Source organism: Monodelphis domestica, chromosome 3, assembly GCF_027887165.1.
Source record: "Monodelphis domestica isolate mMonDom1 chromosome 3, mMonDom1.pri, whole genome shotgun sequence".
Lineage (NCBI taxonomy): Eukaryota > Metazoa > Chordata > Mammalia > Didelphimorphia > Didelphidae > Monodelphis > Monodelphis domestica.
This window is the reverse complement of record NC_077229.1, coordinates 399,696,558-399,723,809: the sequence shown is the minus strand read 5'-3', so window position 1 is coordinate 399,723,809 and position 27,252 is coordinate 399,696,558. Positions and strand designations below refer to the sequence as shown.

At 33.9% G+C, this 27,252-nt stretch overlaps 1 protein-coding gene across 3 annotated transcripts in view; it reads left to right on the top strand.

Annotated features, from left to right (window-relative positions):
- Positions 1-27,252, top strand: part of CEP72 (centrosomal protein 72) — an 89,891-nt gene that overhangs the window by 47,335 nt on the left and 15,304 nt on the right. For 2 of the 3 annotated variants that reach the window (XM_056824344.1, XM_007486766.3), the window contains exons 9-10: positions 8,018-8,211; positions 10,367-10,493. In XM_056824344.1, coding sequence (XP_056680322.1) covers positions 8,018-8,211; positions 10,367-10,493 — 321 coding nt within the window. The remainder of the gene's footprint in view (positions 1-8,017; positions 8,212-10,366; positions 10,494-27,252) is intronic. The other variant, XR_008917818.1, reaches the window with a different exon arrangement.

Genomic DNA, 27,252 nt, shown 5'->3' with positions numbered 1-27,252 from the left:
TTATAGAATGCTGCTGTCATTAACATCTATACAGTCTGATCTGTCATGCTCATAGCAAGGGAGAAGAGCCAATTCTGAGTTCAAGACTTTGTTCAGAAGACAATTTAGAGAAAAATCAAGTCCAAAACCCAGTTTGAGTGTCTAGGATAATTATTTCCTACTTAGATATTTCTGCAAAAAGTGGGGTTTAATTTTAGATAACATTCCCAGGACCAACCAATACCTATCCTCAGCATCCAAGAATATGGAATGCTGCAGAGTCTGACCCAGGTACAAAATCCCAATCCAAAAATTGAAGCAAGAGCTATAAGTAAACAGAAGAAAATACCAAATACCAAATACAATGAAGAAACAGTATGTAAACCTTAAAATTTCTTAGACTTATAAATGTTGGAAATTTCACCATTGGGAAATTTCATACTTGGAAAATTTCTTACTGATAGTCTATTGGAATGTGAACCCCATTGGCATGGGAGGTTCCTTCTCCTCCCTACTTAAGATTACTTTAGGACAGAAACCTTTTGCTGAACAATGGAAAGGGCTTTGACCTTTGCTTAAGCACAGAACAGGAATTTCTTTGAGTCATGATTGATTTTAGAATTGATACAATAGAGATACTTGGAATGACAGAACCAGGTCTTGGAAAATACAATTTCCACCCCACTAAGTCCTAACAGGATTTAGGAAGGGCTGCAGCATAGATCAAAATTTAATTATTCCAATCTCTACCCTACTCAGGGTAACAGGATTTAGGCTGTAGCAAAAGATCAAGATTTAATTATTTGAGAATATGACCTCCAACAGACATGTGCAAAGCCACAGACCTCTGGGCAGTCCTGGGTTAAGCTAGAGCCACCATTGGCACAGGGAAAATGATGGACAGTGATTGGTAGATGTGAGAACTGAGGGGAGGGAACTTGGATGGTTTCCTTAAAGATAGAGGGGTCTGAGGACTGGGGGGTGGGAGAGTTTTGGCTCTGAGTGGTTGGAGAGGTGCTCTGAGAAGCTTGCTCTGAAGGAAGCTGGAGGTGGGGGCCCTGAGACTGTTTCTCCATTTTGGTCACGTGAGTAATAGGGACTGATCTCCTTTCTTTGCCCCAGCTATCTAAGGGCTTGGGCCTTTTGGCCCAGCCTAAACAGAAGGGGTATTTAAGCCCTATTCCCTTCTCTCCCCTTTCTCTCTCCCTCTCTCTCTCTCTCTCTAATTCCTTTCTTCCTCCCGTTTGTAATTAAACTCTATAAAAGGTTGATGGCTGACTTGAGTTTTCATTTAGGAATTACATAGCTGAATTCCTTGGCGACCTTAAATTAATATATATCAGTCTTTTAAAGTGATTTCCTTGTCACACAGTATGAACTAAGAGAAACCCAACAGAAAAAAAAAGAGAGTAACTCCATCACAAATCCAAGTAAAGCTTCTTAGAAAATAAATTCTTGGGACAGGTAGGTGGCTTAGTGGACAGAGAGCCAGGCATAGAGATGGAAGGGCCTGGGTTCAGATTTGGCCTTAAGGCATTTCTTAGCTGGGTGACGTGGGCAAGTCATGTAACTCCAAATGCCTTGCCTAACTGTTTCTGATCTTCTCCCTTGGAACTTTGTGTCAATTCTAAAACAGAAGGTAAGGGTTTTTAAAAAGAAAGAAAGAAAAAAAACAAATTATTGGCCCAGAAGGCTAATAAAGCCCTTGAGGAAAAAAATAATTGAAATACAAAATGTAATGTAAAAGGAAATAATGAAAGAAAATTCATAGTAAAAATAATAACAGCTAGTATTTATATAATGCTTTAAGGTTTACAAAGCACCTTATAAATATTATTTCATTTTATCTTTATAACAGCCCTGAAGGTAGGTGCTGTTGTTATCCTCAGAAAGACAAGGGCTATGTGATTTAGCCAGGTTTACGCAGTTAGTGTCTGAGACCGGATTTGAACTAAGTTCTAACTGTAAGCCTTGCATATATTCCATTGCACCACCTGATTGCCTCTAGTAGAATAGATGATGAATTGAATGATGAATGAAATTGAATGTCTTAAAATTAATATGAATCAAAATGAAAGCAGTGTCCCTGACACTAAAAGAAATATTCGAATCAAAAGGTAGAGGAAAACAAAAGAAAATTTTTATGCTATCAGATGATTGAACCATAAAACAGGTCAGAGACCATATCAAATCAACAGCTTACCTGAAAAATCAAAACAAGAAGCGTAAGTTCTTAATTTCAAGAAATGCTAGACAATAACTGTCCATGTCTTTTGGAACTTGAAGGCAATCTGGAGATAGAAAGATTTTTACTAGGTTAACTTCTGAAAGAAAACTCAAAATGAAAATTCCAAAGAATGTTATAGCCAAAATCCAAGTTTACAGGTCAAAGAAAAATTATGGCCAGTAGCCAGAAGGGAAAAAAAGTTAAAATTGTAAAGAAGTTAAAGTCAGGATCACAAGACAGTTGCGATTCTCACTTTCAAGGAAAGGAGAACTTATAATTCAGTTCCAAAAGAAAAAAAAAGGCTTAAACCAAGAATGGCCTACATGACAAATCTGAATAGAATCCTAAAGGAGAAAAAGAAAAAACAAAACATCTATTTTTAATGAAAGTGGGTTTTCAAAGGTTCCTGATGAAAAGACTAAAGTAAAAATCTTGAATTGTTGAAACTAGGAGTTATGAGAAACATTGATAAATATCTTTTATCAATTTGGAGGGACTATATAATGATAAATTATGTACATTCTAACAATGGGGAAAGAAGCAAACATCCTCAGAACTCTTAATGTCTTCAAGTTACATAGTTAAGTAAGATAGGTACAATGCCTGGGAGTGATTTTGTGTATGATGGTCCAAGAAGAAAAAAAGTGATTATTAATTGTATATTTCCCTTTTGCCTATTCTCTAATATTTTTTTTCTATTTGCCTCCCTCTCCTCCATTTACAAAGAAATGGTGAAAGTTTGTTCAACAGTAGTGATCTGTAATGGAACTATATTCCATTGTATCTCTTCTCTTATGTATCTCTCATTCACAAGTGTTTTACTTTTAAAAAGTCCCTTCATGGCCTGACTTTCAACATTAGTATTTGACCATTTTCTCATCTGTCTTGCCATCCACTTAAACTTATACTTTTTGTCCCTACTTATTTCCCTGTTAAGTTAAATATATTTCTGTACTTAGCTCTATATGTACTTTTTCAAGTTTAACTTATTATAGGCCTGCTGAATAACAGGACAAAATCAATTTATTGCAAATAGGCTCAATTTTTAAAAAGGCACAACCAATCAGAGTATCTTATAACCTATTAAATAGGAAAGAAGAACAGTATGGATTAGAAAGTAGAAAAAGAGAAACCGGGGTGGGGGAGCGTAGACATCTGGGTGGCTCAATATTGAGAGCCAGGCCTAAAGGTGGAAGGTCTTAGGTTCAAATGTGGCCTCATACACTTCCCAGCTGTGTGACCCTGGTAAGTCACTTAACCCCTATTGCCTAGCCCTTACCATTCTTCTGCCTTGGAACCAATACATAGTAAGGATTTAAAAAAGAAAGAGAGAAGCAGGGGTGCTACATTATGCTTAATAGCACCCTAGATAAATTAATTATTAGATATGTATCAGATATCCCTTTTAGCCTAAGAAAATCTAATAATTACTGATACAACTACAATTACAAAAGAAAAAGAAGTTAATGACCTGAATAAAACTTTAGAAAACTTAAAAATGATAGACCCCTAATGTGATTACCAAATGGAAACAGTAATAAGTTTATATAGCTCAGCCCTGCATGTTTTTTTTTTTACAAAAATTGCTGATATAGAAGTTGTATGAATAGAGAGAAACCCAAATGATAAAGAAGAAAATAGCATCAAAACTAGTTCAACTAAAACTTTGTGAAAGAGAGTGTCTTTGCTTTGAGGGCTATAAAAATGATTTTCTAGGTCAGAAAAGGATACATTGTACTACCCTACTATTATAATTCTACTTTATGTGTTTCTATGCAATTCAGTTTACTTGTTCTTCTAGTGTTTGTTTATATAGTCCATGTTAATAACAAAATTTGAAATCCCTCCAATTATATTAATAGATAGTGAAAAAACTTTTGATAAAACAATACCTGTTTCTGTTAAAAGCACTAAAAAGGTTCATTCCCTTTGAACTAGAGGCTCTATGATCCCAAGAAATCCATTGTTAAGAATAAAGTCCACGTGTACTTTTTTTTCCTTTTTTTTAATTTCTTGGTTAAAATCACATTATTTCCTTCCCTCTCCTCCACCCACCCTTCCCACAGCTGACGCACAATTTTACTGGGTATTACTTGTGTCCTTAATCAGAACCTATTTCTATGTCGTTGATGTTTGCATTAAGATGTTCATTTAGAGTCTACATCCCAAGCCATATCCCTTTGACCCATGTAATCAAGCAGTTGTTTTTCTTCTGTGTTTCTACTCCCACAGTTTTTCCTCTGAATGTGGATAGTGGTTTTTCTTGTAGATTCCTCCAAGTTGTTGAGGATCAATTCATTACCACCAATGGAGAAGTTCATTACATTTTATTATACCACAGTGTCCCTGTGTACAATGTTCTCCTGGTTCTGCTCCTCTTACTCTGCATCAATTCCTGGAGGTCGTTCCAGTTCCCATGGAATTCCTCCATTTTACTATTCCTTTAAGCACAATAGTATTCCATCACCAACATATACCACAATTTGTTCAGCCGTTCCCCAATTGAAGGGCATCCCCTCATTTTCCAATTTTTTGCCACCACAAAGAGTGCAGCTATGAATATTTTTGTACATTTTTTTTCCTTATTATCTCTTTGGGGTTCAAACCCAGCAGTGCTATGAGCTGGATCAAAGGGCAGACAGTCTTTTATCGCCCTTTGGGCATAGTTCCAAATTATCCTCCAGAATGGTTGGATCAATTCTCGTAACTCCACCAACAATGCATTAATGTCCCGACTTTGCCACATCCCCTCCATCATTCATTACTTTCCTTTGCTGTCATGTTAGCCAATCTGCTAGGTGTGAGGTGATATCTCAAAGTTGTTTTGATTTGCATTTCTCTGATTATAAGAGATTTAGGACACTTTTTCATTTGCTTATTAATAGTTTTGACTTCTTTAACTGAAAATTGCCTATTTATGTCCCTTGCCCATTTATCAGTTAGAGAATGGCTTGATTTTTTGTACAATTGGTTTAACTATTTATAAATTTGAGTAATTAGACCTTTGTCAGAGGTTTTTGTAATGAAGATTGTTTCCCAATTTGTTGCTTCCCTTCTAATTTTGGATACATTAGTTTTGTTTGTACAAAAACTTTTTAATTTGATGTAATCAAAATTATTGATTTTACATTTTGTGATTTTTTCTAGCTCTTGCTTGATTTTAAAGTCTTTCCCAAAGGTCTGACATGTATACTATTCTGTGTTCACCTAATTTGCTTATAGTTTCCTTCTTTATATTCAGACCATTCACCCATTCTGAGTGTTAACCTTGGTGTAGGGTGTGAGATGTTGATCCAAACCCAATCTCTCTCAATGTCTCCCAATTTTCCCAGCAGTTTTTTATCAAATGGTGGGTTTTGGTCCCAAAAGCTGGGATCTTTGGGCTGATCATAGACTGTCTTGCTGAGGTCATTTACCCCAAGTCTGTTCCACTGATCCTCTTTTCTGTCTCTTAGCCAGTACCAAATTGTTTTCATGACCACTGCTTTATAGTATAGTTTGAGATCTGGGACTGCAAGTCCTCCTTCCTTTGCATTTTTTTTCATGATTTCCCTGGATATTCATGATCTTTTGTTCTTCCAAATGAACTTTATTATGATTTTTCCTAATTCATTAAAAATTTTTTTGGTAGTTCAATGGGTATGGCACTAAATAAGTAAATTAATTTGGGTAAGATTGTCATTTTTATTATGTTAGCTCGTCGTACCCATGAGCAATTAATGCTTTTCCAATTGTTTATATCTAGGTTTAATTGTTTGGAGAGTGTTTTGTAGTTTTGTTCATATAGTTCCTGTGTTTGTCTCCGCAGATAGATTCCTAAGTATTTTATTTTGTCTAGGGTGATTTTAAATGGAATTTCTCTTTCACATGTACTTTAAAACATTGATAGCAGAACTTTTTGTGATAGCAAAGGTTTTGGGGGGAAAGTAGTTGTTCAATGATTGGGGAATTGCTAAGCAAATTGTGTGTTGTGAAAGTTATTTAGTATTACTTACCTGCAAGAAATGATATATATGAGGCATACAGAGAAGCCTGGAAAGATCTACTAGAACTGAGGGCAAAATAAGCAGAGTCAAGAAAATAATATATACACTAACTGCCACATTGAAGAACAACAGTAGCAAATTTCAAAAGTAAATGTAACTAAATTATAAAGATTAAGCGTGACTCAAATGAAGACAATTCTATGAGAAGATACCTCTAATCTACCCTTTGGTGGAAGTGAGAAGTATACGAGCCTTGTATGTTGCACATTTTCAGACTTTTTTCAGTGTCTCAACCAATTGGGTTTATTTTTTCCCTGAAAAAAATAGTATTATATATAAGATGGCTCAGTGGGAAGGGGGGAGAATATTGGGGATAACTATTAAGATGGAAGAAACAGAAGATATCAAAAAAAATTTTAAACCACTAGAAAGTATAAAAATAATATGGTAAATAGTATCTATCAAAACCCAAGGCTCCATATATTAAAGAGAAAGACTAGGGGCCTATATAGTAAAATCCAAGTAAAGCAAGGATGTCCAGTGTCAGCCCTATTGTTTTATATGTTTTTAGAAATATTACTAGCAATAATACTAGAAAAAAATCAGAGATAGTAGTAGTCAATATTTGAACCAAGATTATATTTGATCTTAAGGATACCTTCATAAGCAGTTATTAAGAATAAGAGAGTCAGACTTAGGAAAATCACTGACAGCTATGTGGAGGACAGATTATAGTATGTGAGCAACTCTATATGATATTGTGTGTAAAAGATATTGTGTTAATTATATCAACTTCCAGGTTATTCTCACCCCTATTCTGATCTTTATTTTTTCAAAATATATCTTCTTATATATATATCAGTTAATACTCCAAAGAAAAGTAAATGAATAAGAAATTCATTGTGCCCAGGTTATGGTATACATTTGGATGAGTACTTCATCAAGATGGTTTACTGGATCATGTATCTTGAAATAGTAGCCCAGCAGTTATATACAGTGAGCCAGGCCCACAGTTAAATAGGAGGAAGATAATAGATCGAACTAGTTGTGGTGTTATTCTCCTGGATTTATCATTTGGTTCTCTCAGGACATACTACTTCTAAATGGTCAATTTTTATTTAAAAAAAGGCAGGGCTGAGATATATGTAAACTCATTTCTGTTCCTGTTCAGTAGTCACCAGAGGTCTGTCATCTTCAGCTTTTCTGAAGTTATTTTAAGGTCATTAACTTTCATTCATCTCATTCATTCATTCACTTCTTTTTAGTATAAAACTTCATCTTTTAAATAATAGCAATGCAGTATAAATGTGAATCATGAAAGGCCACAATTTCAAAAGAATGAAGATCTTCATTGATACACAGAAAAATAGAAATCCATTTTAGTTGTAAGTAGGCTGAAATATTTTGCCAAATATGATTTCATAGAAGTAGCATGAAATACATCATTGAAGATATATAACTAAAATAAGAAATAAACTCATTATGGAATGAAAGTGAGGAATGAATATCCAGAGTACTGTATTGATATCCATAATTTTTTTAATCCTCTAACATTTTAGATTATCTATGCGAGATTTAAGAGGGTCATAGATAAGAATTGCACAGATAAATAGATGTGTATAGATTGTAGTTTGCATTGATACAATTAGCATATCATTGTAATATAGACTGTTAGAGCTGATGTTGCTATATAAAATTTAGAATTTTCAAGACCATATTTTATTTGTAGTAGAGTTGTAAAGAAAGTGCTTTGAATATTTAAAACACATTTGTGATACTATCTTTCATACTTAAATTATTTTAATACATGTTTTTTAATTCTCAGATCAGGCAAGACATGTTTTGTCCGCTGTGCAAGCAGCTGCGCCCAATCAGGAAGATTCATCAATCATGAGTGAAAAGATTAGTCACTTGATTTTAGAAAATGAAGCATTACAAAGTCTTGCTGAACAGGAACAGCAGTACAATATGAGGATTAGTGAGCTGATGTTGGAATTAAACACTGCACTGAAAGAGATGGTGAGCCATGTATGATCATTCTTAGATGTGTAAGGTGGGGACAGAAGAATAAAGAAGAATAATTAATGAAAGAATAATATCACAGGAAGTAATATTTCTTTTGTACTCTTTCCAAGTCTGTCTTATGTTGAAGTTCAAACAACCTTTGCCTTATGAAAGGGAGAGAGTTGTATTTGAAAAGTTTGCTTGTAAAGTTGGTTTATATAACTTGGAACACATTTCTCCAAAGATATATCTCTGGTTAGTACATAAAAGCTTGTTTAGTTCATATAAAGCACATTTATATAATGGTACTATTTCATAACTATAACTAACTAACTGCTATTCATACCATTGTTTCTGTGGGAAAATGAGTTCTGTTTTCTAAAGGATTTCAGAAATTGATTTCCTTCCCTCTCAGTGGCATCTTGTCGTAGATACAGTAGGAAGGATATAATTATTTGTTTGAACAAAGGAGATCTCCTATTTCAAAAACTAGCACCTATAGCACCCAGCTTTACTGTATAGAATAAAACTTTACTGTAGGTGAAAAATCTGTGAGACCTTATTGGTCCATAGAAAACCACTAAAACCAAATTCAAGAGAGCCAAACAGACTTGGAATCATTAGCAAAATGCACCCCTGGCAAGTAATTGATATTGGTTATAAAGTGCAGTTATGTAAAACATATTTCCATATTAGTCATGTGGTCTTCATTCAGCTCAGTCAACTCTTTTCTGTGGAGGTAGATAGCATTTTTTCATTATAAGTCTTTTAGAATTGTCCTAGATTATTGTATTGCTGAGAATAGTGAAGTCATTTATATAATTGATTACTGTAATACAATATTGCTGTTATTGTGTACATTGTTCTCCTAGGTGTGCTTACTTTACATCAATTAATGTAAGTCCAGTTTTTTTTGAGAACATCCTCCTTATCATTTCTTTAAAGCACAATAGTATTCCATCATAATCATATACCATACTTTGTTCAGTTGTTCTCCAATGGATGAGAAGCTCCTTGACTTTCCATTTTTTGCCACCACAAAAAAGAGCTGTTATAAATATTTTTGTACATATAGGTCCTTTTTTCTTTTTTTTTTAAACAGGATATGTATAATTTTGTAGCCCTTTGGGCATAGTTCCAGATCATTATCCAGAATGGACATCAGTTCACAGGTCCACCAACACTGCATTTGTACTCTTGTTGCCCCCTCCACAATATTTGTCATTTTCCTTTTCTGACATTAGTCAATCTGATAGGTATGGATGATAGATAATATTTTATTTAATTTACATTTCTCTAATCAATAATGACTTAGAATATTTTTCATATGACTATAGATAACTTTTATTGCTTAGCTTTCTAACTGTATCTCATACTACTTGTAGAAATTTACCTTCTCTTTAGACTATTCTGATGTAAACTATTTGTCCAGAAGTGCCAAACATATGTCCCACAATACTCCTGAGTGCAACCTGTACCAGACTAAAATATAGAGAAATACTTTACAAAATAAAATTTAATAATACAATAAAATATATTAAAATGTGATTTTCTAAGACAGTATCTTGTTTTCTTCCAGGGATCCTTATGTATAATTTAGTGACTCATGTTTCTGTTGCGTTTGACACCATTGCATTAGATTCTTCTACATTCTTGCTTTGTCATTCTCTTATCACTGCTTCATTCTTCATATATTCCTTGATGCCTGGAATAGACTTTTCCTAAATTGTCCTATTTTCCTCCATGATGGCCTTCTAAAATTCTCTTCAGTAGTGTCTTTGTCTTCAAATCTCTAATGACACTTTTTTTGACTTCTAAAAATAGTAATAATGAATATATATTTGGTTAACTGTTTCTTGTTTACAAAATGCTTCATGTTCATTACTTTTTAACATTCAGATTTTTTTAATTTTAATACATGTTTTATGTCTTACAAAGAGTTCCTTAAAGGCAGTGACAATTAATTTTGGTAATTCCTTAAAGCACCTAATAGCTTAAATTAAAACTGATAAAATTATTGAGGAATATTAATACTTTAGAGAGTTGTGTGAATACCTGTATTTTAAAAAATAAAGATTCTTATGACTCAGAGATTAAAATACGTTGTTACCAAAACCTAAGGGTAATTTAGTCAGTTTTTTTTTTCTTATCTGTATGTTTATGCCATTAGGATAGCTTGAAAAAACAATTAAGCAATTCATTGGAAGAAAACAAAAATTTGAAATCACAGTTGTTAAGTGTGGAACAAAATGCCAAACATGGAGAGGCTACAGCTCTACTAACTGTACAGGTTACTGGTGAGTTTAAAGTTCATTCAATTACATTTCTTAGCTATAAGAAGCCACACCGGTATTGATATATCTATTTTTATTATTTTAGTATTTAATCACATGTAAGATTAAATACTAAGTAATAGAAATTATTTTTTATTAGACCAATATACACATCTGAGAATATCTTTTGCCTTGGAAATGATAAAGCAACAAGACAAGTAGGCAAACAACATGTTGACGTGATCTGCCTTATGCCATTTTGTTTTTATTTTTAATTTATTTTATCTACTTAAAAATATTTATTAATTAATTTAGAATATTTTTCCATGATTCATATTCTTTCCTTCCCCTCTCCACTCCCCACACCCATAGCCAACGAGCAATTTCACAGGGTTTTATATGTATCATTGTTCAAAATCTATTTCCATATTATTAATGTTTGCAATAGTGATCATTTAAAGTCAACATCCCCATTCATATCCCCTTCGAGCCATGTGATCAATCATATGTTTTTCTTCTGTATTTCTACTTCCATAATTCTTTCTCTTTAATGCAAATTTGAATCCAGGATCTTCTCTCTCTAGTTGTGTCTCTCAATCCACTGAGCCAAATAGCTGTCCTGACCTTGTATAATATTATTTTTTAAATTTAAATTTACAGATTCATTTAAAAAATTTGATTATACTTTGTCCTCCACTCTTTTTAAAAATTTATTTATTTAGAATATTTTTCCATGATTCCATGATTCATGATTTTTCCCACCCCTCTTCCCTCCCCCTTCCCAGAGTTAACAAGCAATTCCACTGGATTATACATGTATATCATATGTTTTTCTTCTGCATTTCTGTTCCCACAGTTCTTTCTCTGGATGTGGATAGCGTTCTTTGTCATGAGTTCTTTTGGATTGTCCTGGGTCATTGCATTGCTGCTAGTAGAGAAGTCTGTCACATTCAATTGTTCCACAGTGTATAAGGCTTTGTGTGCAATTTACTGCTGGTTCTGCGCCTTTCGCTCTGTATCAGTTCCTGGAGGTCTTTCCAGTTCACATGGAATTTTTCCAGTTCATTATTCCTTTCAGGTCAATAGTATTTCATCTCCATTAGATACCACAATGTGTTCATTCATTCCCTAATCGATGGACACCCCTTCATTTTCCAATTTTTTGTCACCACAAAGAGTGCGACTATAAATATTTTTGTACAAATATTTTTCCTTATTATCTCTTTGGGGTACAGACTCAGCAGTGGTATGACTGGATCGAAGGGAAGGCGGTCTTTTAAAGCAATTTGGGCATAATTCCAAGTTGCCTTCCAGAATGGTTGGATCAGTTCTTAGCTCCACCAGCAATGCATTAAGTGTCCCAATTTTGCCACCTCACCTCCAACATTTATTATTTTCCTTTGCTGTTATATTGGCCAATTTGCTAGGGGTGAGGTGGACCTCACAGTTTTGAATTGCATTTTTCTAATTATGAGAGATTTAGAACATTTTTTAATGCGCTCATTTATTTATTTATTTATTTATTTGATCATTTATTTATTTATTTAGCTCAGAATTGCTTTTTCATGCCCATTACCCATTTATCAATTGGGGAATGGCCTGTTTTTTTTTTTTTTGTAAAATTGATTTAGCTCCTTATAAATTTGAGAAATTAGATCTTTGTCAGAGGTTTTTGTTATATTTTTTCCCGTTTTGTTGCTTCCCTTCTACTTTTGGTTGCATTGGTTTTGTTTGAACAAAATCTTTTTAACTTCATGTAATCAAAATTATTCATTTTATATTTTGAAATATTCTCTCTCTTCCTTGTTTTTAAATTCTTTCCTTTCCCATAGATCTGACAGGTACTCTCTTCTATGTTCACCTAATTAATTATAGTTTTCTTCTTTATATTTAAGTCATTTACCCCATTCAGAATTTATCTTGGTATAGGGTGTAAGATATTGATCTAAACCTAATCTCTCCATACAGTTTTCTAATTTTCCCAGTATTTTTTGTCAAATATTGGGTTCTTGTCCCAAAGCTGGGATCTTTGGGTTTATTATATGCTGTCTTGCTGAGGACATTTACCTCAAGTCTATTCCATTGATCTTTCCTTTTGTCTCTGAGCCAGTACCTTATTGTTTTGATGACCACTGCTTTATAGTATAGTTTAAGATCTGGTACTGCTAGGCCCCAATCCATCACATTTTTTTTTTCCATTAGTTCTCTTGATATTCTTGGTGTTTTGTTCTTCCAGATGAACTTTGTTATAATTTTTTTCTAATTCTGTAAAGAAGTTTTTGGTAATTTGAAAAGGTATGGAACTGAATAAGTAATTTAGTTAGAATTGTCATTTTTGTTATATTAGTTTGTCCTACCCATGAATTGTTTAGATCTAGTTTTAATTGTGTGGAAAGTGTTTTGTAGTTATGTTGATAAAATTCCTGAGTTTGTCTTGGCAAATAGATTCCCAGATATTTTATGTTGTCCAGGATGATTTTAAATGGAGTTTCTCTTTCTAACTCTTGTTGCTGAGTTGTGTTGGAAATATATAGAAATGCTAACGATTTTTTGCGGGTTTATTTTGTTCCTGCAACTTTGCTGTATTTGTTGATTATTTCCACTAGCTTTTTATTTTTAGTTGATTCTCTAGGGTTCTTTACGTAGACCAACATATCATTTGCAAAGAGTGATAGATTAGACTCCTCATTGCCTGTTTTAATCCGTTCAATTTCTTTTCTTCTCTAATTGCTACTGCTAGTGTTTCTAGTACAATGTTAAATAGTAGAGGTGATAATGGGTATCCTTGTTTTACTCCTGATTTTATTGGGAAGACTTCTAACTTATCCCCTGCAAAGCGGGCCGACCAGCAACTGCTGCATAAAGGATCTCCTAGTGGGTAATAACTTGAGGAGGAGAAAGAAGTTGGGAGAAAGGGATAATAAATCGAGAGACACAGACAAATTAATTGTAATGTAAAGGACGGCACTTGCTCTTGTAATATCTTGGAAGATATGAATAACAAAGAACGCGTGGAATAGAGGTTTCTTAGATAGGAATAGCTGGTGGAGACAGAGTGCCACTAACAAAGGTGGGGAGGCTAGGCTCCTAGTGCCAAGGCACATGGCGAGAGCATAGGTGAGAGGGAAACAAAAGAACAAAGGAAGATCTTTAGAGACCATAGCAGGGCCCCATAGAAGGAGGGATCCAGATGGCAGAAAGCCAGAGCCAGAGAGAGGGAGGGGCAGCGCTGTTCCTGTCTTTTATTATGGCCATGATTGGGAGATACGTAATACATATGTAACAACGCATAGTGGATTCACATTAGTTTGAGATGCTAATGATGACATGCTCTAGGCATGGATAATTAGCCCATGAAAGACAAAGAAGCCTGGATTCCTGCCAGAATGTTAAGAACAAAGGAAGCATGGTGAAGCCCAACTTTCACTGCCCTCCAGAGGTCTGACCATGAGCCTTTCAAAGGAATGCTGTTTGACCAGGTTAGAGCTAAGCCTTCTATGGCTCAGGCCAGAGATTCTCCTGGCCTTTGAGCTGTCTCATTAACTGCTCTGATTAAGAGTAATATAATATTAATACATCAACCACATTTTCCAGATGTATATGCCTGGAATCCTATATCCCCATTGCAAATGATGCTTACTGATGGTTTTTAATATATACTGTTTATTATTTTTTAGGAAATGCCCTTCTATTCCTATACTTTCTAGTGTTTTTAATAGAAATTGGAGTTGCATTTTGTCAAAGAAATGTGATTTCTGTTGGTTTAATTGTTGATATGGTCAATTATATGGATGGTTTTCCTAATATTAAATCATCCTTGCATTCCTGGTATAAATCCCACCTGATCACTGAGAATAATCCTTGTAATCATTTGCTATAGTCGTTTTGCTAGTATTCTATTTAAGATTTTTGCATCCATATTGTTTAGAGGAGATTGGCCTATAGTTTTCTTTCTCTGTTTTTGATCTACCTGGCTTTGGAGTCAGTACCATATTTGTGTCATAAAAAGAAATTTGGCGAAACTCCTTTGCTGATTTTGTCAAAAAGTTGTTCTTTAAATGTTTGATAGAATTCACTTGTGAATCCATTTGGCCCTGGGGATTTTCATCCTGGACAATATAAGTTCCTTGATGACTTGTTCAATTTCTTTTCCTGTGATGGGATTGTTTAAGTATTCTTTTTCCTCATTTGTTAATCTAGGCAATTTATATTTTTGTAAATATTCACTCATTTCACCTAGATTGTCATATTTTTGCTATATAATTGGGCAAATAATTTTTAATGATTGCCTTAATTTCCTCTTCATTAGAGGTGAGGTCACCCTTTTCATCTTTGATACTATTAATTTGATTTTCTTTCTTTTTTTAAATTAGATTAACCAGTACTATATCTACTTTTTTTTCAAAGTACCAGCTCCTAATCTTATTTATTAGTTCAATAGCTTTTTTACTTTCAATTTTATTAATTTCTCCTTTGATTTTTAGGATTTCCACTTTAGTTTTTATCTGGGGATTTTTAAGTTCTTCTCTTTCTAATTTTTTAATTTGCTTGCCCAATTCATTGATTTCTTCCCTTTCTGATTTGTTGATGTGTGCACTCAAGGATATAAATTTTCCCCTGAGTACTGCTTTGGCTGCATCCTATAAATTTTGAAAGGATGTCTCCTCATTGTCATTCTCTTCAATGAAATCATTGTTTCTATGATTTGTTCTTTAACCAACTAATTTTGAAGAATCATATTATTTAATTTCCAGTTGATTTTTGATTTGCTTCTCCATGTACCCTTACTAATTATAATTTTTATTGCATTGTGGTATGAAAAAAGTTGCATTTATTATTTCTGCTTTTTTGCTTTTGTTTGCAATGTTTTTATGCCCTAGTACCATGGTCAGTCTTTGTGAATGTACCATGTGCTGCTGAAAAGAAGGTGTATTATTACCTTTTGTCCCTATTTCTTTTTCTCCACCTATCTATTATCTCTAATTTTTCTAAGATTTAATTTATATCTCTTATCTATTTTTTATTTGATTCATCTAGATTTGATAGAGGAAGATTGATGTCTCCCATTAGTATAGTTTTACTATTTATTTCCTCTTTAAGCTCTAATAGTTTCTCCTTTAAAAATCTGGATGCTATACTATTTGGTGCATACATGCTGAGTCCTGATATTTCTTCATTGTTTATATTGCCTTTTATCAGGATGTAATTACCTTTCTTATCTCTTTTAATCAGATCTATTTTTGCTTTGGCTTTGCTAGATATCATAATTGGGACTCCTGCCTTCTTTTTCTCAGTTGATGGCCAGTAAATTTTGCTCTAGCCTCTTACCTTTTCCCTGTATGTGTCTACCTGCCTCTTGTGTGTTTCTTGTAGTCAACATATGGTAGGATTTTGGTTTCTAATCCACTGTGCTATCTGCTTCTGTTTTATGGGTGAATTCATTCTATTCACATTCAGATTTATGATTACCGCCTATTTATTCTCCATCATTTTGGTTTCCTGTTTTAGTTCTGCCCCTTCTTCTGTCACGATTTTCTTCTATATCAATATTTTGCTTTTAATCAGTCTCCCTATTCCCTAACCTTATTTTCCTTTTCTTTCCACAACCTCTCTTCTTATTCCCCTCTTGTTTTTCTTTAGGATCTATTAAATGCAGCCCCCCTACCTTTCCCTCCCTTTTAATACTCTACACCTCACTCCTTGCCTTGGCTTTTCCTTCTCAACTTTCCTGTAGGTTAAGATACAATTCTATACCCCAATAGATCTGGCTGCTCTTTCCTCTCAGAACTGATTTCATTGAGAGTAAGGTTTAAGTATTATCTATTACCACTCTCTTCCTCTTCATCTTATAATAGTATTCTTTGCCCACCTCCCACCCCACCATGCATCTCTTTATGCTGTATAATTTATACTATTTTTCTTCTTCCTTCAAGTTTTTCTTAGTATCATCCTCTGTTACCAAACCCCCCTTTTTGATATGTACTATATTAAATGGCTTAGTACCCCAACCTTTGCCTATGAATAATTCTTCTATCTACTATGATAATGAAAACAATTTTAAGAGGTACAGATATAATTTTTCCATATAAAGATATAATCAATTTAAACTTACTGAAGCCCTTACATTTTTCCCCCTCTTTCTTGTTTACCTTTTTATGGTTCTCGTAAATTTTGCATTTGGACATCAAATTTTCCATTTAGTGCTGGTCTCTTCTTCAGGAATGCTTAGAAATCTTCTGTTTTGTTGAATGCGCATACTTTACCTGGAAAGTATTTAGTCAATTTTGATGGGTAAGTGATTCTTGGTTGTAGACCCAATTCTCTTGCCTTCCTGAATATCATATTCTAAGACTTGTGGTCCTTTAGTGTAGAGGCTACCAGATCCTGAAAAGCTATCTTCTAAATGTTCACACTCTTTATTCACTACCAGTAATAGTATGGGAGTTTTATGGGAAAATGTAGGAAAAAAATTATCATCTTTTGCTCCCTCATATCAGAGTTTGGTTAAAATGTTGTTACTGTTATTTTGAAACTTTGTTGGTTAATTCAATGTTACCCATGATATACTTGTAAAATGAACAAGTGAAAAGAGAGCAGAGCCAAAATTAATGTTTTATAGTTCCTCAGTGACCTTGGGATTCATCTTTTGAGAAGTCAAAATTAGAAGGACTAACTCAGTTGAATCTATCATTCCTAAATTTATTTTGCTTCTCTTTGAACTTCTTTCTATTTTGGTTCCATTCACTCTCTTAAAATAACCAATTCTATAAATTTACAACCACCAGCATAAATTTTTAATTGTCCCAAAATGTCTTCTTTAAAGTTCTTATATTCCCATATTTGTTAAGCAAATTTATAGTCACATAACCATATTTTATAGACATTGATCATAATATCACTTCTTAATATCTTTGTCATTCTAGTTCTCCCACTCTTGGCCAATTTTAATCACCCTTTTCTGGATTACCTCCATACCAATATTGTTTTTCTTGACCTTTTGATTTTCAGACATAGATACTCTCTTTCAAGCCCAGTTACATAACATTTTGGACAGGGATAAAATAATGTTTTCTCTTTTATTTCCAAAAAAATTTTTGAGAAAACTCAACATTTCTGGAAGTTTTGTTCATAGTAGTTCTGTGTCTTTAGATAAGTTTGTAATGATTCCTCTATCCTTTTTCTAGATCTTAACTGAAAGTTTAGAACACACTCATATTAATATGGTTTAGACTTATGTAATTATTTATGGTTGCATTATAACTCATCTTCTAGTTCTCCTACCTTTTTAACAGCATTTTAAGGTCTGTCAAAATTTTCTCTTAGTTTAATATTTTGCTACCTATAAGATATTAGATTTTTCACTGTGCATCCTGTTTTCCTAATATTTTATAAAAATATTAAATCATAACAGTCCCAGCACTGATAGCTAGGAGACAGACTGATTTAAAAATTTTATCCATCTAGAAAATTGTTCATTTATCTCATCTCTGTTTCCTTGCTCCCACACAAACTACTACTTTGATACCTCATTGGGTTATAGAGTTGATTCTGGGTTCTTGAAGACTATACCACTGGACTGTTAAGCTATGGTAGATTCTGTCACTGGAAAGACATTTAGTATAGGTTTAGATTCTTTTTTTAGTTACTAATTACACAAATATTATATAGGAAACCACAAATATATTACAAATTGTTTTGGTTGTGGGGGGTTGGCATCACCATCATTCCGTATTCCCACAATCTCTCACCAAATAAAAGCCTTTCCTTGTAACCTGTAACTGTAGTCAAGCACAAAAAATCCATGTTGTTTGGTTTATCTCCCAAAATCTAGTGCAATTCTGCACCTCAGTTGTCTATCACCACTCCTCTAAGAGGGAGCATGTTTCATTTATAGTCTCTTCTGAAGTGGTGATTGGTTATTGATCTGAGTTAAAGTTTTTTCAGAATTGTTCATCTTTACAATGTTGTGGCCCTTGTGTAAAAAGTTTTCCTAATTATAATCACTTCTTCAAGTTCAAGTTTCATTGAATCTGTCCCTTTGATATTCTTTATGGTATTATAGTTAGGTTCTTCTAAAAATTTTTCCTCATTAATGTTTTTATTTCATAAAATATTTTCCAATTACAAGTAAAATTATTTAACTTTCATATTAAAAAATTTTGAGTCCTAAATTTTCTCTCTTCCACACCTCCTCTACCTCTTAAGAAAGTTAAACATGCACACACGCACACGCACTCCCCCCCACACACAAGAAAAATAAAGTAAAATAAGTATTCTTCAGTTTGCATAAAGTTTATCATTTCTCTTTCTGGAGATATGTAGCATTTTTCATCATGGTTGCTTTGAAATTGTCTTGGATCTATAATAGTTAAAATTAAGTTATGAGGCTGCAGTAGCTATAGTAGTTTTATCAAATCAAAGTAGTGATAGTAAAGAAAGGAAATTTGGTAAAGAGGTAAAGAGTTGATTAGCTTACTACCATATATATGCCACTTGATGCCACTTTTAAACTATCTATTTCACTGTGGTCTACTTTTTTCTCCTCTTTTTATTACAGATGTGTTAGGGGGAGATGTGTTCAATAGATTTCAGAAAGCACAAGTCAATCTCCTTCCCTCTAAAGTCATTGATTGAAGCTTATCACTTACAGTGGCTTCTTCAGGAGGGAGAGACAGACAGACAGAGGGGAGAGGGGAGAAGAGAAAAAAAGAGAATATTTTCTCCACTGTACCACCTAGATGCCCTGCACCCATCCCTATCCCTGCAGTTTTGCTGTTGCAATGTACAATGTTGTTCTGGTTCTTCTCACTTCACTTTGTATGAGTCCATGTTAAGTCTTCCCAGATTTTTCTGAATCTGTTCTGCTTCTCATTCTTTACATCTCCATACTATTCCATCACTGTCATAGATGATAACTTGTTCAACAATTCTCTAATTAATGATCATCCTCTTAGTTTCCAGTTTTTTTGCCATTACAAGAAAGAACTGCTATTTACATTTATATGTTGCATCCCATAATTTACATTTACATCCATAATTCGTTCTACCTTTCTGCAATTGATTGATATTTAATGTTTTTTACAGCTCTTTCCTATGCCAAAACAAATGCTAAGGTAATTTTTGAAAGGGCCCTATCTTTTTGTCTTTGATTTCTTTTGTATATATGCCTTGTTAGTAATAATGCTGTTGTAATAGATAGATACTTGAGGGTGAATATTTGATGGATTCTCTATATAACTAATGGTTCAGGGTTTACCTACCCTCCTCCCTTTTTCCTCCCACTTCAGAAGCCTTTCAGCTTCCCCTCCCCCCTTTCTTCTGTGAGGTATGAGATTTCAGAGGAAATACTCTTTTCTCTTTTCTCAAGTAAGGGTTTTTTTGGGGAAGACAGGACAAGGATGTAGGATAAGGTAAGAGGGATAGGATATCCCTATTCCCTACAGGGAGCCTTGGTTTGGAGGATATTGGGAGAAATGGCAATCAGTCACAATTGTGAAACAGAATCAGAGAGATACAAGGACCACTGTCTTTTCTTCTTCTTTCAAAGCAGCCAGAACAGTCCCATATATACAAATAGCTTCTTCTCCACCATTGTCAGAAGCCAAAAGCCCAGTTCAGCCTGGTTCAGCCTTTGGCTTGACTCCAACTGTCTCCCTGTAACATTCCAAAAGGAATCTTCATTTTTGAATGACAGCTTCTGTCTTCAGCTTTCTGTGTTGCATGCATGCCTTGCAAATTCTCTCCTCCACATCCCTCCCTTTTTTGTCTTTAAAAAATTTGCACCTAGCAAATTTTAATGATACTCACCTTTTAGATATTCCTACCTATCTAATTCTTACCCTATACTATCTTAAACGTTACTTTACCCTCTTAAAATAACAAATCCTAAACTTATCTTAGCTATTCTTGTCTACCTATTTTTTGCTAAGTTTGGGTATTGGAAAATTGTTTAGGTAATAGGGATTTACATGAAATATAGTTTTAACATAAACATATCATGTAACAATTTTCAAACCATTCCAACAATTTCCATAACATTTTGAATAAGTAACTGCCTTATCTCCTAATGTCTATAAATTCAACTAAGTATAGTATAGAATAGTACATAAGTTCTTAGAATTTTGTTAATAAAATTGATTTGAAGTTTTCTAATCTTATTGATGTTTGAAATTTTTCACAAGGAGACTGTGTCTTAGAGATAGAATTTGGATTTAATGTGTTTCTTTTGATAATGGAGTTATGTTTTCATTTGAAATAACATTTCTTTCTGTTGTTACTATGGCTGGCAGATAATTTGTATAGAATATGTAGAGATTTTTCTTTGGAGTTAAAGTTTAAATGCATGTTCTTGTTGCTGGCTATATTCATTTCTGGAACTGTGTTATTTGCTTCAGGGGTGCTTTCCTGTTATCATTTTAACATGGGCAATGTTCTCTTGTCTGTAATTTCTGTTGATCTGTACTCTCATGTGTGCTTTCCTTTGTTTTACTTAGGGACTGTTATTGATTTGTTTTAGGGCTATTTATGTTGCTGCTCATGACTAAGGCTTTTTTTTTCATTAGATGTCATTTGCATGTATCTTCATTGATGACATGACCACATTGTTGTGTCTAGTGAGGTATCTGAAACTATGAGTTAATATCTTCATGGTATACCCTCCCTCTCTTCCTCCCCCCAGTAGAGATTGTTTTAGGATGAAGGTTGAGAGATTTGGATAACCTGTTTCAGTTCTCAACTATAACTTGATGTTAAAGTCTTTGATAACAAATTCATCCAATGTGAATCTATGCTTCCATAGCATTCTAATTGTTTGTGTCTGTCATAGTTATGAAGATGTTTTCTGCTACAAGCTTACAAGAATTCTTGTTGTAGTTGTTGAATTACTTTAGCTGGAATATTTTCTTTTCTACCTAAGACCTTCATTCTCATAAGATTTTGTGTAGTACGTTACCCTATGGAACTCCAACTAATAGTGGTTTCACTCTTATTGCATGAATGGTATTTGTCATATTTTTTAAGTTAGAGAATAGATGTGAAATTGTCTAACTATCTCTCCTCCTCCAGTTCTTTAATATGTTCCTATCCACCTTCCCATTCAAAATCTGTATCTGTATAAGCCATGTAATTCAATCAATCCCTAATCTTGCACAAAGTTCTTCTAATGGTATGCAACTTGTTCTGTACCCAAAGAATATCTCATCATCATAATCTTGGTGAGGTTTTGATTGTACTATTGTACTGTTTTCAGGTATTCAATTTTCTCACTTGTGTCCCACATATCCTCTTCTTTGTCTGCCTCTTCATAAAGCTAATAAAATTGGTAAGGCATTTGTTCTAAATCATCTTGATCCATTATTATTACACCCTCTGGTATTCCTTCTGATTCTGTATCTGAATCTGACTCACTGAATCCAATCATTATGTTATTTATTGGATTTTGTTCAATGCCATGTAAACTTATGTCAGATGTTGCTAACTCTGGCTTTGTGTGTTGATCTAAGCCTATGTCACCAGCTTTTATCCTTCCCAAATCAGTTTCTGGTTGTTTCTCACTACTAAGCTTTAGATTTTCATTTTGATTTGGTAAACTTGATGGTATGGGGTTAGCTTCTTCTTGCAGATATTCAATATTGTTAAAAATATTAACAAATTTCACTCTATCACCAGTCTGAGGTTTATGTTCATCTTCACTGTCTTTTGATTGTGTAGAGATAGAAATCTTTCCCTCTATGTTGTGTTGTTCTGGGGAATAAGTTTAGTACATCAGCATTTTCCCCTGCATCAGTAGGATGTGTGCTTTCATTCTTTCCCACAGTAGTACATACATATGTGTCTGGCTGTGTAGCTAAGGTGTGTATAGTTAATAAGTCATTGTTCATTCCTTTGCTACCTTCTGCCAGCTAGTTAGAATCAGTTAATTCTTTTTTAATTCAAATCATTCCCCTGAAGTCTTCATTTGAGATTGTTGTTACTACATTGTACTACATACTCTACTACATTGGAACATGAATTTAAATCATAGCTGTTGCTTATCTCACATAATTTTATTTGGTTAGATTCCCCTCTGCCACTTAAAATGTTGGCTTCAAGTCTGCCATTTGAATCCTTGGTTGTTCTTTCAGTTACTAAGACTTCCATTAAATTCCTTTTTTCAAATTCAACTGTCATGCCATCTCCATTACTTTGAATAGGATTATTGTTTTCAAATGTAATGTCAGCTCCATTTTCTGTTAATTTTATATTCTCTAAATCAATCATTGATATATGGAAAGTTTCAGCTTCTGAATGCAAATTAGATATTTTTTTCCTAAGGGTATCTTTGCCATGCAACTGTTAGAAGAATTAACTGATTTTGGTGGAATGTCATGCAAATCTGTGAATGGTTTCAAAGCATTTTCATCTTTAGCAACAGTAACCAGTAGGGAATTGAAATTATGTTTCTCTGTATCACTCACTAACTCTTGCTTGAGTTCTTGTGACTTTGTCTTTCTTTCCCTTTTGCCCAATTTAATCCCAGTGCCCACTCTACACTGAAAAAAGTTCTCTAATAATGATTTTACTTCATTGGCACTTTTTTCTTGTGTGGTTACTATACAGCCTTTTTCTAAGTCTCTTATCTCAGTAGCTATTTGAGACATTATTTCCTTAATTTCTATATCTGTCTCTTTTACTAGTCTCTGCCTTTCTCTTGTATTGCATGTGCTATCACTCACAGATTCACTTTCTTATACTAAATTTTCACTGTTTCTCATCTTTTTCCTCCCAATTCTAACAGCAGCCTCTTTTTCACTATTACTCCTATCTCCATGTACCAAACTACATACATTATAGGCCTGGCTTCATAATTCTTTCCTAGCCATGTCTGAATAATTTGATTTGGTTCCTGATTTAATGGTGTTCTGCATCTCTTCTAAATCATTTGCTTGCTTTGTGGACTTTAGCTTACAATGAGAAAAGCAAGTGGAATTCTGTTTTTTAGTATCTAGTTTGTGTTGTTTTGTTGTCATTGACTTCATATTTCTTCTTCAGAAAACAATCTTTTATAAGGTGTCCTCTCTTGTGGCAAAAAAAAGCATTGCCTAGTCTCTCTAGTTTCTCTCTGCACTGGTTTTGGTTTATAACTAGATCTTGTGTAAGTCCTAACAGTGTTGAGTTTCTTGATTTCATCTGTCTCCTTTTCTCTTAGATTTTTTCTGGTACTTCTAATTTATCTTTTAAGTCTTGCATTTGTTTATGCTGTTCTGAATGATTATCATGGAGATAACTGTTTCATGTAGTTCAATCAGACTGACCATATCATATTTAGGGAAATAGTGTTTAAAAAAATTTTTAAGTGAGGTGTGCAGCCCCTCAAAAACTGTCATCTCACGTGACTAGAAGACTCCTCACTATTTGCCTGTAGACCCAATATTGATTCTGCCATTTCTGAGAGACGATCAATGAATGTGGCCAGATGTTCTCCTTTGTTCTGCATAAGTTTATCAAATCTAGCCCATGCATTAGGCTTTGAACAACACTGTTTTATAGCTTGGAGCAAGTCTTCCTATATTTCCTTAAGTAGGACTTGCTAGTGGAGTTTGCAAAATCTAGGTCTTCCCTTTGCTCCTCAGTGGGCCAACTAATTAAGTTGTTATCAGTCCTGGTCTTTTCAAGGAATTGCCTTTGCTCATGGGGGCTAAACAGTTCAGATAGGAGAAACTCTAAATCTTCAAAGTCTGGGTCAAAGATCCTAAAAGCACGTTTTAGTTCTTTCTGCATCTTAAAAGGTTGCTCTATGAATTTTGGAAAACATCTTTTCAGGAATTCAAGTTCTTGTGATGTAAATTACCTATGCACTTTAGATTGCAATAATACCAGTTGTACTTGAAAGCTTTATGACCTCTTTTAATGGACAAATTTTTTTTCTGGTTTGCTATCAGATTTAGTATCCTTGTCACCTTCGTTTCCCTTAGCATTGACCTTTGATTTCTTTGCCTTTCTTTTTCTTTAAGTGCACTATCTGCCTGGCCATTGTTCTTGTTCTTTTTCCTTGATCAATTCCTCAAATAAGTTCTTAATAATGTTTTCCAGGTTATTATCTACCACTAGTATCTGTTCTGCCTTTTGGGGGATCACAAATCTATAAATCTTTTTCAAATGGGTCAGAGTCTGTATAGCTGCCATAGAGATAATGTACACTTGAGTCAAAATCTGCCAGAGTATAGGTTCAGTCTGAAATGGCAACTGCAGTATAAACATGATGGTGTTGCCAATCCAGAGAATCAAAAATCATGTGAGTTATTTTGCTATAAAGTATATTGTAGCCCTAGAATCCAGTAATCGCTGCCAGTACCACAGCTCCACAGAGAATTTGCTTAAAACATTTTTCCCAAGGGATTGTGTAGTTCAGTTGTTTTAGGGTTGCCAATCTGTAATAGATAGATGCTTGAAGGGTGTATATTGATGTATGCTAAATAACTAATGGATCAAGTTTGTCTACCCTCCTCCCTTTATGTCTCCCTTTCTCCCCCCTCTCAATTTCCCTTCCTCCCCTCTTCAGAAGCCTTTCAGCTTCCCCTTCCCCCTTTTCTTCAGTTTCACTCAGTGTAAACTATGATGCTTTAGAGAAAGTACTCTTTTCTCTTCTTTAACTCAAGTAAGGGTTTATTGGGGAAGATAGGAAAGGATGGAGGATAAGGTAAGAGGGGGTAGAATTTCCCTAAAATGAAGGTTAGGAGGATATTATGGGTATGGCAATTATATCACAATTGTGACACAGAGTCAGTCAGAGAGATATGAGGGCCACTCTCTTTTCTTCTTCTTCTTTCAAAGCAGCCAGAACAGTCCCATAGATACAAATAGCTTCTTCTCCACCACTGTCAGAAGCCCAAAGCCCAGTTCAGCCCAGTTCAGCCTTTGGCTTGACTCCAACTGTTTTCCGGTAACATTCCAAAAGGAATCTTCATTTTTGACTGACAGCTTCTGTCCTCAGCTTTCTGTCTTGCATGCATGCCTTGCAAATTCTCTCTTCCACATTGTGTAAAAAGGTGTAGTTATTTGGAGAATCTGTTTCCAAAGTGCTTCACAGAATAGTTGGTATTTCTGTCTACCTAAAACCCTTCTAACAATTTGCCTGTTTTTTTGTCATCTTTGCCAATCCAGTGAGTGTGAGATAGAACCTTAAAGTGGTTTTAATTTAATTTTTCTAGTATTAGTGATTGGGAGTATTTTTTCACATAGTTTACCTTCTTTTGAGAAATGCCTATTCATTACCTTTTACCTTTATCTTTTGTAGAATGGCTATTATTCCTCTCTATTCCTCTCTCTCTCTATTTTCATATATCAGATCCCCATATACCTTGGTTAGGAAATGTAAGAGAAATATGTTGCAACATTTTTTTCCAGGTAATTATTTCTCTTCTAATTACAAAAGTGTTTTGTCTTTGCAAAAATTTAAATTTTATGTAATAATTTTTTTTCCAATTTATCTTCTGTGATCCTATTGATTCCTTGCTTGGTTAAAAATTCTTACCTTAACTATATTTCTGAAAACTATTTCCTCCTCTTCTCTAATTTATTTATAATATGACTTTTTAAATATGTCACATAGCCATTTGGAGCTTATTGCAGTCTATTGTATGAGATGTAGGTCTGTACATATTTTATTCATGTTTTCCAGTTTCCCTGGCAATTTTTTGCTCATTTCAATATTTTGTGTCCATGAGTTGATTAAACACTATCCCAAAGTGTTCTATTACTGCTAGATCTGTGTACCTAATCTATACATAGATCAACTTTTCTATTTTTTAACTAATACCAAATAGTCTAATGAATACTGCCAATTGGTATAGTTTTTAATCTAGTAATACAAAGATCTTTTCCTTTCAACTTTTTTTATTTCCTTTGATATTCTTAACCTTTTGTTCTAACAGATAAGCTTTGTTATAATTTTCTCTAGTTATACAAATTGGTTGTTTGGTTGATAGTGAATCTGTAAATTAATATAGGGAGTGATGTTATTTTTATTATATTAGCATATCCTATTGTTCAATAATTCTTCAGTTATACCTAACTCTGTGTGACACCATTTGGGGTTTTCTTGGCAAAAATATTGGAGAGGTTTGTCATTTTTTATTTTGGCCCATTTTGTAGATGAGCAAACTGAGGCAATGAGGGTTACATGACTTGCCCAGTTTTCATACAACTAGTGAGTGTTTGAGGCCAGATTTGAATTCTGGAAGATGAATCTTCTCGACTCTATTCCCTTGACTCTATCCACTGAGCCATTTATCTGCTCATATTAGCATATCCTAAGTGTGTGAAATTAATTCTCCTCTAAATATTTGTGTTTCCTAATTTATGTAGTGCTTTAAAATTATACATTCATAATTCCTGTCTTTGTTAGTGGACTGTAAGAAATTTTTTTACATGCTAAAATAATTTAGAATGGGATATTTTCTTCCTTTTTCCTGATTTTGTCATCAGTATACAGAAGGCTTGATGTTATTTATGAACTTGATTATATTCCTCTATTGTACTAAAATTAGTAATCATTTCTCTTAATTTTTAGTTGACTCTCTTTGGTTCTCTAAGTAAATTTATCATATAAAAAGGGGACATTTTAATTTACTCTTTGTCTCCTTCCTCATTTTATTTTTTTACCTTCTTATTGCTTGGCTGCTTTTTCTGAAAATAAATCACATAATAGTGCTGGCAAGGGACACAGCAAGGTGACTCAGTAGATAGCCAGCTGGAGATGGGAAGTCCTGCGTTCAAATATGGCCTTAGACACTTCTTAATTGTA